The sequence below is a fragment of the Hyla sarda genome, chromosome 10 (genome assembly GCF_029499605.1).
Source record: "Hyla sarda isolate aHylSar1 chromosome 10, aHylSar1.hap1, whole genome shotgun sequence".
NCBI classification, from domain to species: domain Eukaryota; kingdom Metazoa; phylum Chordata; class Amphibia; order Anura; family Hylidae; genus Hyla; species Hyla sarda.
In genome coordinates this window covers 3,337,778-3,354,356 of record NC_079198.1, presented here as the reverse complement: position 1 = coordinate 3,354,356, position 16,579 = coordinate 3,337,778, and the positions used below count along the sequence as shown (strand labels likewise).

At 48.9% G+C, this 16,579-nt stretch overlaps 1 protein-coding gene across 9 annotated transcripts in view; it reads left to right on the top strand.

Moving 5' to 3' along the window:
• Positions 1 to 16,579, top strand: part of ARHGEF10L (Rho guanine nucleotide exchange factor 10 like) — a 92,837-nt gene that overhangs the window by 60,350 nt on the left and 15,908 nt on the right. For all 9 annotated transcript variants that reach the window (XM_056541636.1, XM_056541637.1, XM_056541634.1 and 6 more), the window contains 11 exons: positions 2,124 to 2,240; positions 2,329 to 2,421; positions 2,502 to 2,675; positions 3,176 to 3,321; positions 3,429 to 3,610; positions 3,686 to 3,801; positions 4,949 to 5,082; positions 6,237 to 6,337; positions 9,632 to 9,753; positions 15,821 to 15,907; positions 16,356 to 16,570. In XM_056541636.1, coding sequence (XP_056397611.1) covers positions 2,124 to 2,240; positions 2,329 to 2,421; positions 2,502 to 2,675; positions 3,176 to 3,321; positions 3,429 to 3,610; positions 3,686 to 3,801; positions 4,949 to 5,082; positions 6,237 to 6,337; positions 9,632 to 9,753; positions 15,821 to 15,907; positions 16,356 to 16,570 — 1,487 coding nt within the window. The remainder of the gene's footprint in view (positions 1 to 2,123; positions 2,241 to 2,328; positions 2,422 to 2,501; positions 2,676 to 3,175; positions 3,322 to 3,428; positions 3,611 to 3,685; positions 3,802 to 4,948; positions 5,083 to 6,236; positions 6,338 to 9,631; positions 9,754 to 15,820; positions 15,908 to 16,355; positions 16,571 to 16,579) is intronic.

Sequence of the window (16,579 nt, the reverse complement as noted above, 5' to 3'; positions counted from 1 at the left end):
ATAAATTCCAGTACCACAACCAAGTAAATAAATACATAAATTCCAAATATTTATTAAATAAATAAATTCCAAATATTTAATTAATTAATCAATTCCAAACATTTTAGCAAATAATAATTATTTTTTATAAATAAATAAATATATTCTAAATATTTTATTAAATAATTATATAAGTTCCAAATAGTTTATTAAATAAATAAATATATTCCAACTTTATTATCAAATAAATTAATATATTCCAAATATATTACTCAATGAATGAATAAATGCCAAAAAATAAATACATTTCAAATATTTATTATATAAATAAATTCTAAATATTTTATTAACTAAATATCTCAATTTCAAATATTTTATTAAATAAATAAATGAATATATTCCAAACATATTATTCAATAAATGCCAAATGTTTTATTAAATGAATAAATAATATATAAAAATATTACTAAATATCAGGCACCACACCACAAGAGTCCAGAGACACAAATGCTGCCAAAAGAATATTAAAGTGCTAAGAAATAGTAAGTAGAGACCCCGCCTCATCCGAAACACCCGACGCACATTTCACATAAAAGCTTCATCATCCTCGGCGTATGTATTTTAACTATATCACGACCTTTTCTAGTCTTTCATTGATTCACTGGATTGACTTTGTGACCATATTGCTGCATTTTGCGCTTTTTTGCGTATCTTTTTAGCCTCCCCCCAGCATTGTTTCTCTGCCATGTTGCAACGTTTCTTTTCTTTTTTTTTGGTTGTAATATACAATATATGTGTAAACAATTAGGGACTGATTAATAAAAAATTTGGAATTTATCAATTTTGTTACAGCATTATATGTGTGAAAAGGTTCTGTTTCAAGTGCCTCAAGATCACTTGATAGGCCGCAGACAGTATCACAAAAGAATAGGTTTAGATACAGAAGCTCAGCAAACAGTATCACACCTGATAGGCTTAGATACAGCAGCTCAGCAGACAATATCACACATGATAGGCTTAGCTACAGAACGTCAGAAGACCATTTCATACATGATAGGCTTAGATACAGCAGCTCAGAAGACAGTATGACACATGATAGGCTTAGATACAGCAGCTCAGCAGACAGTATCACGCATGATAGGCTTAGATACAGCAGTTCAGCAGACAGTATAACACATGATAGGCTTAGATACAGCAGCTCAGAAGACATTATCACACATGATAGGATTAGATACAATTAAGCAGACAGTATCACACATGATAGGCTTAGATAAAGCAGCTCCGTACATAGGATCACACATGATAGGCTTAGATAAAGCAGGTCCATACATAGTATCACACATGATAGGCTTAGATACAGCAGCTCAGTACATAGTATCACACATGATAGGCTTAGATACAGCAGCTCAGCAGACAGTATCACACATGACAGGCTTAGATACAGCAGCTCAGCACACAGTATCACACATCATAGGCTTAGATAAAGCAGCTCAGTACATAGTATCACATGATAGGCTTAGATACAGAAGCTCAGCAGACAGTATCACACATGACAGGCTTAGATACAGCAGCTCAGCACACAGTATCACACATGATAGGCTTAGATACAGCAGCTCAGTACATAGTATCACACATGATAGTCTTAGATACAGCAGCTTAGCAAACAGTATCACACATGATAGGCTTAGATACAGCAGCTCAGCAGACAGTATCACACATGACAGGCTTAGATACAGCAGCTCAGCACACAGTATCACACATGATAGGCTTAGATAAAGCAGCTCAGTACATAGTATCACACATGATAGGCTTAGATACAGCAGCTCAGCAAACAGTATCACATGATAGGCTTAGATAAAGCAGCTCAGCACACAGTATCACACATGATAGGATTAGATACAGCAGTTTAGGAGACAGTATCACACATGATAGGCTTAGATACAGCAGCTCAGCAGACAGTATCACACATGATGGGCTTAGATGAAGCAGCTCAGTACATAGTATCACACATGATAGACTTAGAAGAAGCAGCCCAGTACATAGTATCACACATGATGTGCTTAGATACGGCAGTGTGCCCAATCATGCTCCAGGTGGACTCCTCCCGCTCCTCAGTATCCTGTGTCTTTCTCTTCTTCTTCCAGTTCTCCAAGTCCATGGTTCTGGATGTCTACAGCGACTACGTCAACAACTTCACCAACGCCATGACGCTGATCAAGAAGGCGTGCCTCACCAAGCCGGCCTTCCTGGAGTTCCTGAAGGTGAGTGACCTGGATCATCTCATGCTGCCGGGTGACCAGGACATGTTGGGAGTTGTAGTTTGATGCCATGTTTGTACATTTCCTGCAGAAGAAGCAGGCGGCCAGTCCGGACAGGGTGACCCTCTATGGGCTGATGGTGAAGCCGATCCAGCGCTTCCCCCAGTTCATTCTACTTCTGCAGGTAAGTGTCCGCCCCCCAATACCTTCCCCCGTATTCCCTGTTATCCCTGCCCCCCACACCTGTCATTGCCGATTCTGCAGGACATGTTGAAGAACACGCCGCGGGGCCATGCGGACCGCCTGTCGCTTCAGCTGGCGCTCACAGAACTGGAGACCCTGGCAGAGAAGCTGAATGAGCAGAAGCGGCTCGCCGATCAAGTGGCCGAAATCCAACAGCTGTGCAAGAGCATCAGTGACCGCAGCACGCTCTACAAGGTGGGGTGTGCATATACATGGAGCGCCTTGTGCTGGTGCCTGGTCCTTACTATCACCTCTGTTATGGGGCAGAAGATCCGGATGATGGTTCTCTCCCTCTTACTGTTCTCTTGTAACACTAAGGGGAAAATAACCCAACATTGGGGTTGTCTGCGGAGTAAGGGGGTAAATCCTAATCTAGTGTTTCCCAAACAGGGTGCCTCCAGCATGGGAAACACTGCACTACAAAATCAGGGTCCAGTCTGTTAGGCCATTCAGGAGTCTAGGAGAGCTGGGTAGTAGCCTTTGGCTGTCTGGGCATGCTGGGAGTTGTAGTTTTTCAACTGCTGGAGTCACCCTGGTTGGGAAACACTGTCCTAATCTCAGCATCTAGCTCCAAAAATGGCTGCAGGAGCTGCTGTAAGTAACCTGAAGGAGGGGACATCTCTGCCTGGGTCTCTGTGTGTCATTTCCTCTGTGTGGGGCAGGGTGTACACTTATTTGTGGTCTCCCTCTTGCAGAGTCTGAGTTCCGGTCAGCACCAGCTCCTCATATGTGAGACCCTTACGGAGATGGTGTACGGGGAGAAGGGGCAGCTGCTGAAGTCCAAGGAACGCAAGCTCTTCCTGCTCAATGACGTGCTGGTGTGCGCCAACATCAACTTCAAGTGAGTCTGTGGGGACTGGGGGCATGGCTGGAGTGGGGTCCGCTATGTTCAGGTGCCACATTGCTGCCCAGACCACTCTAATGTCCTGGGGGCTTTCCTTTTACCAGGGGGCAGCCAGATATTGGGAACCTCGTACCTCTCGGCCCTCGCTATGTGCTTAAATGGAACGCCGCCTTACCCCAGCTCCAGGTGGCAGAATTTGGGCAAGAAGGAAACATGTTTGAGAAAGAAGCCGCAGCCGGGGGGCAGCAGTCAGCCAGCAAGAAACAGTCGCCCTCTGCTGGACAAAGTAAGTCTGTCTATCTGAGGGGGCAGGTGGGGCCTGTGTGAAGATGTAGGGGTGTAATCCTGTCCTCCCCCCTAGATAAAGTGTCTCTGGGCTCCCCGCGCCTCTACCAGGAGCTGCAGGATGTGAAGAAAGACCTGGAAGTTGTGGAGCAGATCACCCAGCTCATCAGTACCCTGCACGGCACCTACCAGGTGAGACACCTGGTGTGAATAGGGGCATAGAGAGAAGAGCAGGTGCAGTGTGATATGGTGGCCTCTCTTCTACGGGACTCCCATATATGTAGCCAGTGTCCATACGTCACATGTTCAGGACCCACTATTGGTTTTGTTGGTATGTGTGTAATGTGTATATGTGTATATGTGTATATTAGTAATGTGTAATGTGTGTAATGTGTAGATGTGTATATTAGTAATGTATATGTGTAATGTGTAGATGTGTATGTGTGTAATGTGTAATGTGTATATGTGTATATTAGTAATGTGTAATGTGTGTAATGTGTATATGTGTATATTAGTAATGTGTAATGTGTAATGTGTAGATGTGTATGTGTGTAATGTGTAATGTGTATATTAGTAATGTGTAATGTGTGTAATGTGTAGATGTGTATATTAGTAATGTGTAATGTGTGTGTGTGTGTGTGTGTATATTAGTAATGTATATGTGTAATGTGTAGATGTGTATGTGTGTAATGTGTATATGTGTAATGCTATATTTCTCCTGTGGTGGCCGGGGTCACATATCGTGGTTATAGGTCAGATCACTTTCTCTGCTTGACAACATTTCTCTAAAACAGTGTTTCCCAACCAGGGCGCCTCCAGGTGTAGCAAAACTACAACTCCCAGCCAAAGGCTGTCCAGAAATGCTGAGTGTTGTAGTTTTGCAATATCTGTGCTCACCCTGGTTGGGAAACACTGCTCTAAAAACACACTTTAAATAGGAAAATGCATCAAAACTTCACAAAATGTGAACTGACCCCAACCCACTTATGAGTCTTATCAGTTCACCTGGCTGAACCAGCAGCACTAGCAGCCTTATAAGATAACAGGTGCAGTGATAAGACTCCACTTACTCTCAAAGCCAAAGGATCCATGCCATCATTAGGAAATCATTTCAGTGATGGAATTGCAATAAGTGTGGCTGAAAATCCCATGCCTGCCACATCAGCTAAAACAGGTAAGCACAGGGCACACACAAGAACCTCTTCAGTATTTTCTTATAACAGCCTATACTGCACTAAATCCTGGTGTGCTCCTTTAACCCCTTAGTGAACTATGAGCTATACAATGGCGCTGATAATGTGAGCCGCCTCTCACGTTGTCGCCTTCTTTCCTCTTATAGAATCTGAACATGACGGTGGCTCAGGATTGGTGCTTGGGGTTACAGAGACTCATCCGGCTAAAAGAGGAGGAGATCCAGTCCGCCAACAAATGTCACCTACGTCTCCAGCTCCAGATGCCGAGGAAGTCAGATAAGTGAGTGCAGGGGAAAGGGATAATGCAGTGTCTCACAACCAGGGTGCCTCCAGCTGTTGTAAAACTAAAAGTCCCATCATACCCGGACAACAGCTGGAGAGCCACAGGTTAGGCAACCCCCTATGGAAGTGGTCTTCAAAGTTTGGACCTCCAGCTGTTGTAAAACTACAACTCCCAGCACACCCGGACAGCCAATGGCTGGGAATTGTAGTTTTGCAACAGCTGGAGGCACCTTGATTGGAAACCTCTGTATTAAGCACTTGTATTTTCTGTGGGTCAGACTGGCGAGCCCATGACCCAGTTACAGTAATGACATGCATTAATGCAACTACTGTCTTAACATGCTGGGAGTTGTAGTTTTTCAACAGCTGGGGGCACCCTGGATGGAAAACACTGCATTAAAGGGGTATTCCAGGAAAAACTTTTTTTAATGTATCAACTGGCTCCAGAAAGTTAAACAGATTTGTAAATTACTTCTATTAAAAAATCTTAATCCTTTCAGTACTTATGAGCTTCTGAAGTTGAGTTGTTCTTTTCTGTCTAAGTGCTCTCTGATGACACGTGTCTCAGTAAACGCCCAGTTTAGAAGCAAATCCCCATAGCAAACCTCTTCTAAACTGGGCGTTTCCCTAGACACGTGTCACCAGAGAGCACTTAGACAGAAAAGAACAACCTTAACTTCAGAAGCTCATAAGTACTGAAAGGATTACGATTTTTTAATAGAAGTGATTTACAAATCTGTTTAACTTTCTGGAACCAGTTGATATATAAAAAAAAAAGTTTTTTTTCCTGGATAACCCCTTCAAGCACTGTGATTTTCTGCAGGTCAGACTAGTGATCACATGACCCAGTCACAGAAATGAAATGCATTGATGCAACGGCTGTCCGGGCCATGCTGGGAGAAGTAGTTTTACAACAGCTGGAGACACGCTGTCTGGAAAACCCTGTTGTAGGACTGCTTGGGGCACTAGGTGGCGCTGTCTACTCTCGTTCGTTTTTTCTTCATCTCCATCCTCCATTCAGAGCCGCGCTTTCCATTAGTTGCAAAACAACAACTATCACCATAACCCGACAGCCTTTATCTGTCAGGGCATGCTGGGAGTTGTAGTTTTTGGGAAAGGTCTCCTACTAACATTTCAAATTATTTTCCCTAGGTCTGGGCGTCCAATGAGTTTCATGGTTCTTTTCCTCACACCAAATCCCTTGAGCAAGATCTCCTGGGTGAACCGGATGCACTTGGCCAAAATCGCCCTCAGTAAGTGGAGACCCCAGAAATTGTCTATTGTGGAACAGTGAACAAAAAAGTGATGGTTACGGGTCAGTAAAGCTGCTAGTGTATCCCACCCGGGGCGTCTATCCAAGACAAAGGGAATATACCAATGTTTCCTAACCAGGGTGCCTCCAGCTGTTGCAAAACTACAACTCCCAGCATGCCCGGACAGCCAAAGGCTGTCCGGGCACGCTGGGAGTTGTAGTTTTGCAACAGCTGGAGGCACCCTGGTTGGGAAACACTGGAATATGGGCTTCCCCGACCATTACCTCTAGAGTGCATCCCCTACCTACACGTGTGACATCAATATGACTGCATTCTCAGCCTTATAATAGTAGAATTCTGTGTTCTGTAGAGATCACTTCTAAGGCTACATTCACACGGCGGAATTCCACCTGAATATTCCGCAGGGACATTCCGCTGCTTTCCCAATTCTGCTGCACTGTGCACACAGCGTCATTTCCGCTGCAGATATCTCTCCTGCTGAAATCCTGATTCCGGCTTCCGCAGAAAGAATATAGACTTGTCTATAATTTCTGCAGATTCCGCTCAGAAATGCATTGCCGTCTATGAGAGTGCCTGCCAGATTATATAAATGTGTGGAATGTCCGTCCATGTTTTTCGGGTGGACATTCCGCGCATTTGTGGGCGTGTGAACCCAGCCTGATAAGTATTATCATTGTCATCATCGGCAGGATTACACTGACATATATATATATATATATATATATATATATATATATATACTGTAACACAGGATCCACCATTCACAATAGATAACATGTCTCATAGACGTCTAAAGGTAATGATCACAGCTCTCCTCCACCCTCCTGCATAGGTCTCAGAGCATGCTCACTACTCTGTTCTCATAGAAGTCAATCGGTGATGGTCCTAACACACTTCCTCCTCTTCCCTGCACAGGGTACAGAACATTCTCACCCAGGGTACAGAACATTCTCACCCAGGGTACAGAGCATTCTCACCCAGGGTACGGAGCATTCTCACCCAGGGTACGGAGCATTCTCACCCAGGGTACGGGGCATTCTCACCCAGGGTACAGAGCATTCTCACCCAGGGTACGGGGCATTCTCACCCAGGGTACAGAGCATTCTCACCCAGGGTACGGGGCATTCTCACCCAGGGTACGGAGCATTCTCACCCAGGGTACAGAACATTCTCACCCAGGGTACGGAGCATTCTCACCCAGGGTACGGGGCATTCTCACCCAGGGTACGGAGCATTCTCACCCAGGGTACAGAACATTCTCACCCAGGGTACGGAGCATTCTCACCCAGGGTACGGAGCATTCTCACCCAGGGTACGGGGCATTCTCACCCAGGGTACAGAGCATTCTCACCCAGGGTACGGAGCATTCTCACCCAGGGTACAGAGCATTCTCACCCAGGGTACGGGGCATTCTCACCCAGGGTACAGAGCATTCTCACCCAGGGTACGGGGCATTCTCACCCAGGGTACGGAGCATTCTCACCCAGGGTACAGAACATTCTCACCCAGGGTACGGGGCATTCTCACCCAGGGTACGGAGCATTCTCACCCAGGGTACGGAGCATTCTCACCCAGGGTACGGAGCATTCTCACCCAGGGTACGAAGCATTCTCACTACACTTTTCCCTTAGAAATCAATAAGTTCTGCTTACATCTCACCTCCTCCCTATCCCTGCACAGGTCATAGAGGTTATAGAGCATGCTCACAACATCACCCATAGAAGTCAATAGGCGATGGTCACTGTTCACCTCCTCTCCCTGCACAGTGACTCCTGCACTGGTCACGGAGCATGCCTACAAAACTCTCCCATAGAAATCAATGTCAGCTCCAGACCTCAGGCTCCTATGGCCCATGTGGTTGCAGTAAAGCATATCTCTAAATGCTGTTAAGAGTAGTTCAGGCAAGATGGCAGTACCTTATAATGATGCAGAAAATAGAATAAAAAATCTTTTATCGGAAAGTAAAAACACAAAGAAAGAAAATAACACTTATCCGTATCCATTTCCTTTAAGAATCCGAGCCTTCTCCCTGTGGCCGGGTTTTTCCAGGGTATTCAATGGTTATTTTGCTCATTGCATTACCAGCTGTGGTTTCTGTCGCTGGGGGAGGGTCAGGACACAGCGAGATCACCCCCTGGAAATAACTCGCCCCGAGGGTTCCTGGGAAAGTAATTACGATTTATTTTACCGTCTTTATTTTGCCAGAATAATCTCAAGTAGGTGGCTTTTTCTCTCTTTTAAAAGACCCTTCAGAAAGGAGAGAGGAGTCGGAGGCTTCTCTTGAAAATTTCAGGGACAAAGAGGTTTTCAACTGTGAAAGCGCTTTAGCGTTTGTCGAGCGCGCACATTCACGATAATGAGCGGCCTATAGAGGGAAGCGTCAGCACAGTGAATGGGGCCTCTCCTGCGCGCCGCGCTCCCCTGCCTCATCAGGCCTTTTTAGAAGATTCCTGCCCTGTACGTCTCTGCGTTATCTTTCTCTCGGCTCCCGCAGCCGCCGCCGAGAAGCTAAATGCTAGGAAATTTGTTTCAAATCATCCTGGAAACGCACTTCTTAATGCCCTGATGTCTCAGCGTCGGATGATTGCGCTTCGCGGTCTTAGTTGTTTTTTTCTTTTTTTTATCTGAGAAGCCAGAGGGAAGAAAAGTATAAAGCGCCATTCAGTGCTAATGGGAAGAAATTGCTTTTTTCTGCTTGATTTGGTAACTCTGCACATTAGCGGCTTGGCTCTGACACGCCTACTGTCCTGGCCCTCGATGGGTTAATCATGCCCGTGTCGCTCCCGTCCTCGCTTCCCTTACCTGTCCCTATTATTTGACTTATCTCTGGACGGTTTCTTCTGATTTTCAAATTTTGGAGTTAATTAGAATTTTTTTTTTTTAAGAATAAATGACTCAACAAAGGAGCTAATTAAGAAACATCTCAGAATGTGTCCCCTGGAGAAAGAAGAATGGCGCGATGTTCCTGCTGAGGCTGATGTACTCGGTCAGGACGCCTCGGCGCAGCTTCATGGTATTTCCCTTACTACCCCAGAGCAGGTCATAGAGAAACAGCAACTTTACGACCTATAAAGAAAAAAACTTCTAATCTGTAGTAACCAATCAGGTGATGGCTGCCTCCAGGTCCGGACCTCCAGCTGTAATCTGATTGGCTGCTAAGTTCTGGTCTTAATAAATTTCCCCAAAACACAACGCAATAGATAATGTAGATTTAGTGCAGGTTACGGGTTCGCAGCCTTCCCTTCTAATGTCTTGACTTTTACCTGTCCCCAGGAGAGGAGAATCAGCCGGGCTGGTTGTGCCCCGAAGAGGAGAAAAAAACCAAAATCCCATTCTGGTCCCCAACCCTGGTGTGTCGCCTCCCCGCCTTCTCCACCAAAGCCTCCGACTTACAGGTCAGTCACTAAGAACAGGTGCAAACCACTGCGTGAGTATCAGCAGAATGTCCTGATGTCATGGCAGGTCCTGGATGACGTATCAGGGGGAGTCCGCAGATTCCTTCTATCTTCAGCCTCCCTCCCACCAGATTCCTTCTATCTCTGCAGCCTCCCTCCATCCAGATTCCTTCTATCTCTGCAGCCTCCCTCCATCCAGATTCCTTCTATCTCTGCAGCCTCCCTCCCACCAGGTTCCTTCTATCTTCAGCCTCCCTCCCACCAGGTTCCTTCTATCTCTGCAGCCTCCCTCCATCCAGATTCCTTCTATCTCTGCAGCCTCCCTCCCACCAGGTTCCTTCTATCTCTTCAGCCTCCCTCCCACCAGGTTCCTTCTATCTCTTCAGCCTCCCTCCCACCAGGTTCCTTCTATCTCTTCAGCCTCCCTCCCACCAGGTTCCTTCTATCTCTGCAGCCTCCCTCCCACCAGGTTCCTTCTATCTCTGCAGCCTCCCTCCCACCAGGTTCCTTCTATCTCTGCAGCCTCCCTCCCACCAGGTTCCTTCTATCTCTGCAGCCTCCCTCCCACCAGGTTCCTTCTATCTTGGCAGGCTTCCCTCCATGTTGTTAGGCCCCATCTTCCATCTCTGCAGCCTTCCTCCCTCTGCCATCACTGCAGCCTCCCACACGCCAGGTTCTTTTAATCATGGGAGTCTCCCCCCATCTCGGCAGCCCCCCTCCATCTCTGAAGCTTCCCCCCCCTATCTCTGTAGGCCCCCCTCCTCTATCTCTGTAGGCCCCCCTCCTCTATCTCTGCAGCCTCCCTCCCACCATGTGCCTTCTATCTTGGCAGGCTCTCCCCCCCCCCCTATGTTGGGAGGCCCCATCTTCCATCTCTGCAGCCTCCCTCCCTCCGCCATCACCACCATCGCTGCAGCCTCCCACCCGCCAGTTTTTTTTTATCATGGCAGGCTCCCCCCCATCTCGGCAGCCCCCCTCCTTCTCTGAAGCCTCCCACCTTCCAGGTTCCTTTTATCGTGGCATGCTCCCCCCCTATCTCGGTAGGCCCCCCTCCTCTATCTCTGCAGCCTCCCTCTCCCACCACCTCCCCCACATCTTGGCAGGCCCCTTTATCTTGGCAGCCCCCTCCCATTTCCTTCTATCTTTGCGGGTGTTTAGCCACTTATGTCACTGGTTCCCCCCATCTCAGCAAGTTTCCATCCCCCTATATTGGCTGGTGCCCCCCATATCCTTTTAGGTTTTTATCCTTGTATTTTGGCTGGTGCCCTCTTATCTTATGAACATTTGGGGTGCACACAGGACCGGTCTGGTCATACAGCCATTACATTGACTGACACTTGATCTCGGCCTCCATCACAAGTCGTAGGGTTTCCAGATTCACATCCCGGCAAGGTTAAATCCGTCTCTCATCTTCCTAAGAGCAGTAAAATGAATGCAAATTGTAATTACTCGACAGCGGCCAATCTGATGTAATGTGCGGTAAATGGGATGGAAGGAGACGAGTGATGCCTGGCAGCGGCCGCAGGACTAAGCCTGGAGTAATAGCCAGCGGGGGCCGGAGGTCCAGACAGGACATTAATATTATATTATCCTTCCATCACCCTGAAATACTGCGCACCCAGTGACTCCTGTCCTGGGATGGGTTCACACATCGTATTCTACTTAGTATCTTTATCAGGAATGGGTCCAAAACACTGAGAAAAACTATAATGAAAAGATGTTCAAAGATACTGAGCAAAGTACTGTGTGTGAACCCAGCCTGATCCTGCAGTTCATATTGCACCTCCTGCCTCGTCTTCAAACATAATTAAAGAAGTACTGCATTTATTTTATTTTTATTTTTTTATTTTGCCCCCTCCTCTTCCTGTGCCCCTTCCTTATCCTTTGCCCCCTCCTCATCCTGCACCTCATGCCTTATCTTACACCTCATACTGTGCCCCTTGTCTCATCTTGTGCCTCCTGCCTCATCATGTGCCCTCTCCTCATCCTGTGCCTCCTGTCTCCTCCTGTTCCCTCTCCTCATCCTGTGCCTCCTGCCTCATCCTGTGCCCTTTCCTCATCCCTTACCTCCAGCCTAATCCTGTGTCCCCTCCTCATCCTGTGCCTCCTGCCTCATCCTGTGCCCTTTCCTCATCCCTTACCTCCAGCCTAATCCTGTGTCCCCTCCTCATCCTGTGCCTCCTGCCTTATCCTGTGCCCTCTCCTCATCCTGTGCCTCCTGCTTCATCCTGTGCCTCCTGCCTCATCCTGTGCCCTCTCCTCATCCTGTGCCTCTGGCCTAATCCTGTGTCCCCTCCTCATCCCGTGCCTCCTGCTTCATCCTGTGCCTCCTGCCTCATCCTGTGCCCTCTCCTCATCCTGTGCCTCTGGCCTAATCCTGTGTCCCCTCCTCATCCCGTGCCTCCTGCTTCATCCTGTGACCTCTCCTCATCCTGTGCCTCCTGCTTCATCCTGTGCCCTTTCCTCATCCCTTACCTTCGGCCTAATCCTGTGTCCCCTCCTCATCTTGTGCCTCCTGCCTAATCCTGTGCCCTTTCCTCATCCTATGCCTCCTGCCTAATCCTGTGCCCTCTCCTCATCCTGTGCCTCCTGCCTCATCCTGTGCCTCCTGCTTCATCCTGTGCCCTTTCCTCATCCCTTACCTAATCCTGTGTCCCCTCCTCATCCTGTGCCTCCTGCCTCATCATGTGCCTTCTCCTCATCCTGTTACCTCTCCTCATCCTGTGCCTCCTGCTTCATACTGTGCCCTTTCCTCATCCCTTACCTCTGGCCTAATCCTGTGTCCCCTCCTCATCCTGTGCTATCTCATCATCCTGTGCCTCCTGCTTCATCCTGTGACCTCTCCTCATGCCTTACCTCCTGCCTCATCCTGTGCCCCATCCTCATCTTGTGCCTCCAGCCTCATTCTGTGCACAATATATCTTTTCCATCCTTCCTGACCCCAGGAGCTCACAATCTAATCTCCCTATCTCACACAATGTGTCACCCCCCCATCATCCCTGACCCGGGACACATTTGTGGTATATTCAGAGCTCACATTGACGATTCCTCTGTGTGCTGTGGCGGTGTTGGCTCTGCAGCTGGCGGTGCCTAGTAACAGCTGGGATGTGACAGGTCATCTGGCGCTGTTCCGATGCCGGGCAGCGCAGGTCCACTGGGATCGCCAGGCTCGCTGCCTCTGTCTGCGCATCGCTCTTGTTTACGCTAATTAAAACAAATGTGATTCCTCATCCGACCTCGGCATCCCCCGGTGACGGCTCAGACCTTCCCTGCAATCCAATAAGGCTGACGGGAAAGTTTACTTTTTGTTTTGGGTTTTTTCCATTCACTCTTGCTCTGTAGCAATGATGGAGGATGCCAACCACGGCGTGGCACAGTGATGGGTGTGACTGAAGGCAAATCCTGTAGTCACCTCCGTCATTTATTTATAGGCTGGAGACATATTGTGCTGCTCTGAAGAGGCGACTCAGCTGCTCCGCACCACAATCCAGACAACCCTGCCCCACACCACAATCCAGACCACCCTGCCCCGCACCACAATCCAGACCACCCTGCCCCATGCCACAATCCAGACCACCCTGCCCCACACCACAATCCAGACCACCCTGCCCCGCACCACAATCCAGACCACCCTGCCCCGCACCACAATCCAGACCACCCTGCCCCGCACCACAATCCAGACCACCCTGCCCCACACCACAATCCAGACCACCCTGCCCCACACCACAATCCAGACCACCCTGCCCCACACCACAATCCAGACCACGCTGCCCCACACCACAATCCAGACCACCCTGCCCCACACCACAATCCAGACCACGCTGCCCCACACCACCATCCAGACCACCCTGCTCCACACCACAATCCAGACCACCCTGCCCCACACCACAATCCAGACCACCCTGCCCCACACCACAATCCAGACCACCCTGCCCCACACCACAATCCAGACCACCCTGCCCCACACCACAATCCAGACCACCCTGCCCCACACCACAATCCAGACCACGCTGCCCCACACCACCATCCAGACCACCCTGCTCCACACCACAATCCAGACCACCCTGCCCCACACCACAATCCAGACCACCCTGCCCCACACCACAATCCAGACCACCCTGCCCCACACCACAATCCAGACCACCCTGCCCCGCACCACAATCCAGACCACCCTGCCCCACACCACAATCCAGACCACCCTGCCCCACACCACAATCCAGACCACCCTGCCCCACACCACAATCCAGACCACCCTGCCCCACACCACAATCCAGACCACCCTGCCCCACACCACAATCCAGACCACCCTGCCCCGCACCACAATCCAGACCACCCTGCCCCACACCACAATCCAGACCACCCTGCCCCACACCACAATCCAGACCACCCTGCCCCACACCACAATCCAGACCAACCTGCCCTGCACCACAATCCAGACCACCCTGCCCCGCACCACAATTCAGACCACCCTGCCCTGCACCACAATCCAGACCACCCTTCTCCGCACCACAATCCAGACCAACCTGCCCTGCACCACAATCCAGACCACCCTGCCCCGCACCACAATCCAGACCACCCTGCCCCGCACCACAATCCAGACCACCCTGCCCCGCACCACAATCCAGACCACCCTGCCCCGCACCATAATCCAGACCACCCTGCCCCGCACCACAATCCAGACCACCCTGCCCCGCACCACAATCCAGACCACCCTGCCCCGCACCACAATCCAGACCACCCTGCCCCGCACCACAATCCAGACTACCCTGCCCCGCACCACAATCCAGACCACCCTGCCCCGCACCACAATCCAGACCACCCTGCCCCGCACCACAATCCAGACCACCCTGCCCCGCACCACAATCCAGACCACCCTGCCCCGCACCACAATCCAGACCACCCTGCCCCGCACCACAATCCAGACCACCCTGCCCCGCACCACAATCCAGACCAACCTGCCCCGCACCACAATCCAGACCACCCTGCCCCGCACCACAATCCAGACCACCCTGCCCCGCACCACAATCCAGACCACCCTGCCCCGCACCACAATCCAGACCACCCTGCCCCACACCACAATCCAGACCACCCTGCTCCGCACCACAATCCAGACCACCCTGCCCCGCACCACAATCCAGACCACCCTGCCCTGCACCACAATCCAGACCAACCTGCCCCGCACCACAATCCAGACCACCCTGCCCCGCACCACAATCCAGACTACCTTGCCCCGCACCACAATCCAGACCAACCTGCCCCACACCACAATCCAGACCACCCTGCCCCACACCACAATCCAGACCACCCTGCCCCACACCACAATCCAGACCACCCTGCCCCACACCACAATCCAGACCACCCTGCTCCGCACCACAATCCAGACCACCCTGCCCCGCACCACAATCCAGACCACCCTGCCCTGCGCCACCAGTACTGAAATAACCTCTATATATTACATCATATGTGATGATATCAGCCGCTCCTCTTATAACGCTCCAGTACTGATATAACCTCTATATATTACATCATATGTGATATCAGCTGCTCCTCTTATAACGCTCCAGTACTGATATAATCTCTATATATTACATCATATGTGATGATATCAGCCGCTCCTCTTATAACGCTCCAGTACTGATATAACCTCTATATATTACATCATATGTGATGATATCAGCCGCTCCTATTATAACGCTCCAGTACTGATATAACCTCTATATATTACATCATATGTGATGATATCAGCCGCTCCTCTTATAACGCTCCAGTACTGAAATAACCTCTATATATTACATCATATGTGACTGATATCAGCCGCTCCTCTTATAACGCTCCAGTACTGATATAACCTCTATATATTACATCATATGTGATGATATCAGCCGCTCCTCTTATAACGCTCCAGTACTGATATAATCTCTATATATTACATCATATGTGATATCAGCCGCTCCTCTTATAACGCTCCAGTACTGATATAACCTCTATATATTACATATGTGATGATATCAGCCGCTCCTCTTATAATGCTCCAGTAATTTTATATTTTTATATTTCTTTTATGCAGCTAGGTGGCGCCATACACAATCCAGTACAGAGCTCCCTGTTGGGCTTCTCGTCGGTCAGCACCTCATTGCCTCAGGGATATTTATGGGTATGTTAAGTCTCTTTTTGTGTTATTCCATTAACTACTATGTCTTCTACTCCATTCACATCCAGAGCTGCATTCACAATTCTACCACCTCTTGTGCAATGATACAAACCTTAACAAATTAGCCATCGGGACACCCCCCACCTCTTCCAGAGTGCGTAGGTCTAATACCCTAATACAGTGTTTCCCAACCAGGGTGCCTTCAGCTGTTGCAAAACTTAAACTCCCAGCATGCTTGAGGCACACAGCTTGAGGCACACTTGTTGGGAAACACTTCCCCAATATATTACTATCTGTATGTAGGAATTTTTAGTACCAGAGAGTAAAGAGGATACCAGCAACATAGTGAATACAGCTCAGTATGTGAGTATAAGATACCAGATAAGTAAAGCAACATATTATGTGTGGATTTATCTCATAAAATGTTATTTCTTCTTATCTTTCCTTACAGGTTGGTGGAGGTCAGCAGGATGGCGCTGGTCAGATCCAGATCTTCTCCTTGAACCACACCGCGCCAAGGATGCTTAAAGCCTTTCCGCTGCCGTCTCGTGTGTTGTGTGTGGAGAACGTGAGCAGTAGATTGAGTGACGAGGGCTCAGAGAATGAAGAAGACTATGTGTCCGCTCCGGTGCAGCCGGCCGTGTGCGTAGGCCTCCAGGATGGAAGGTGAGAAGG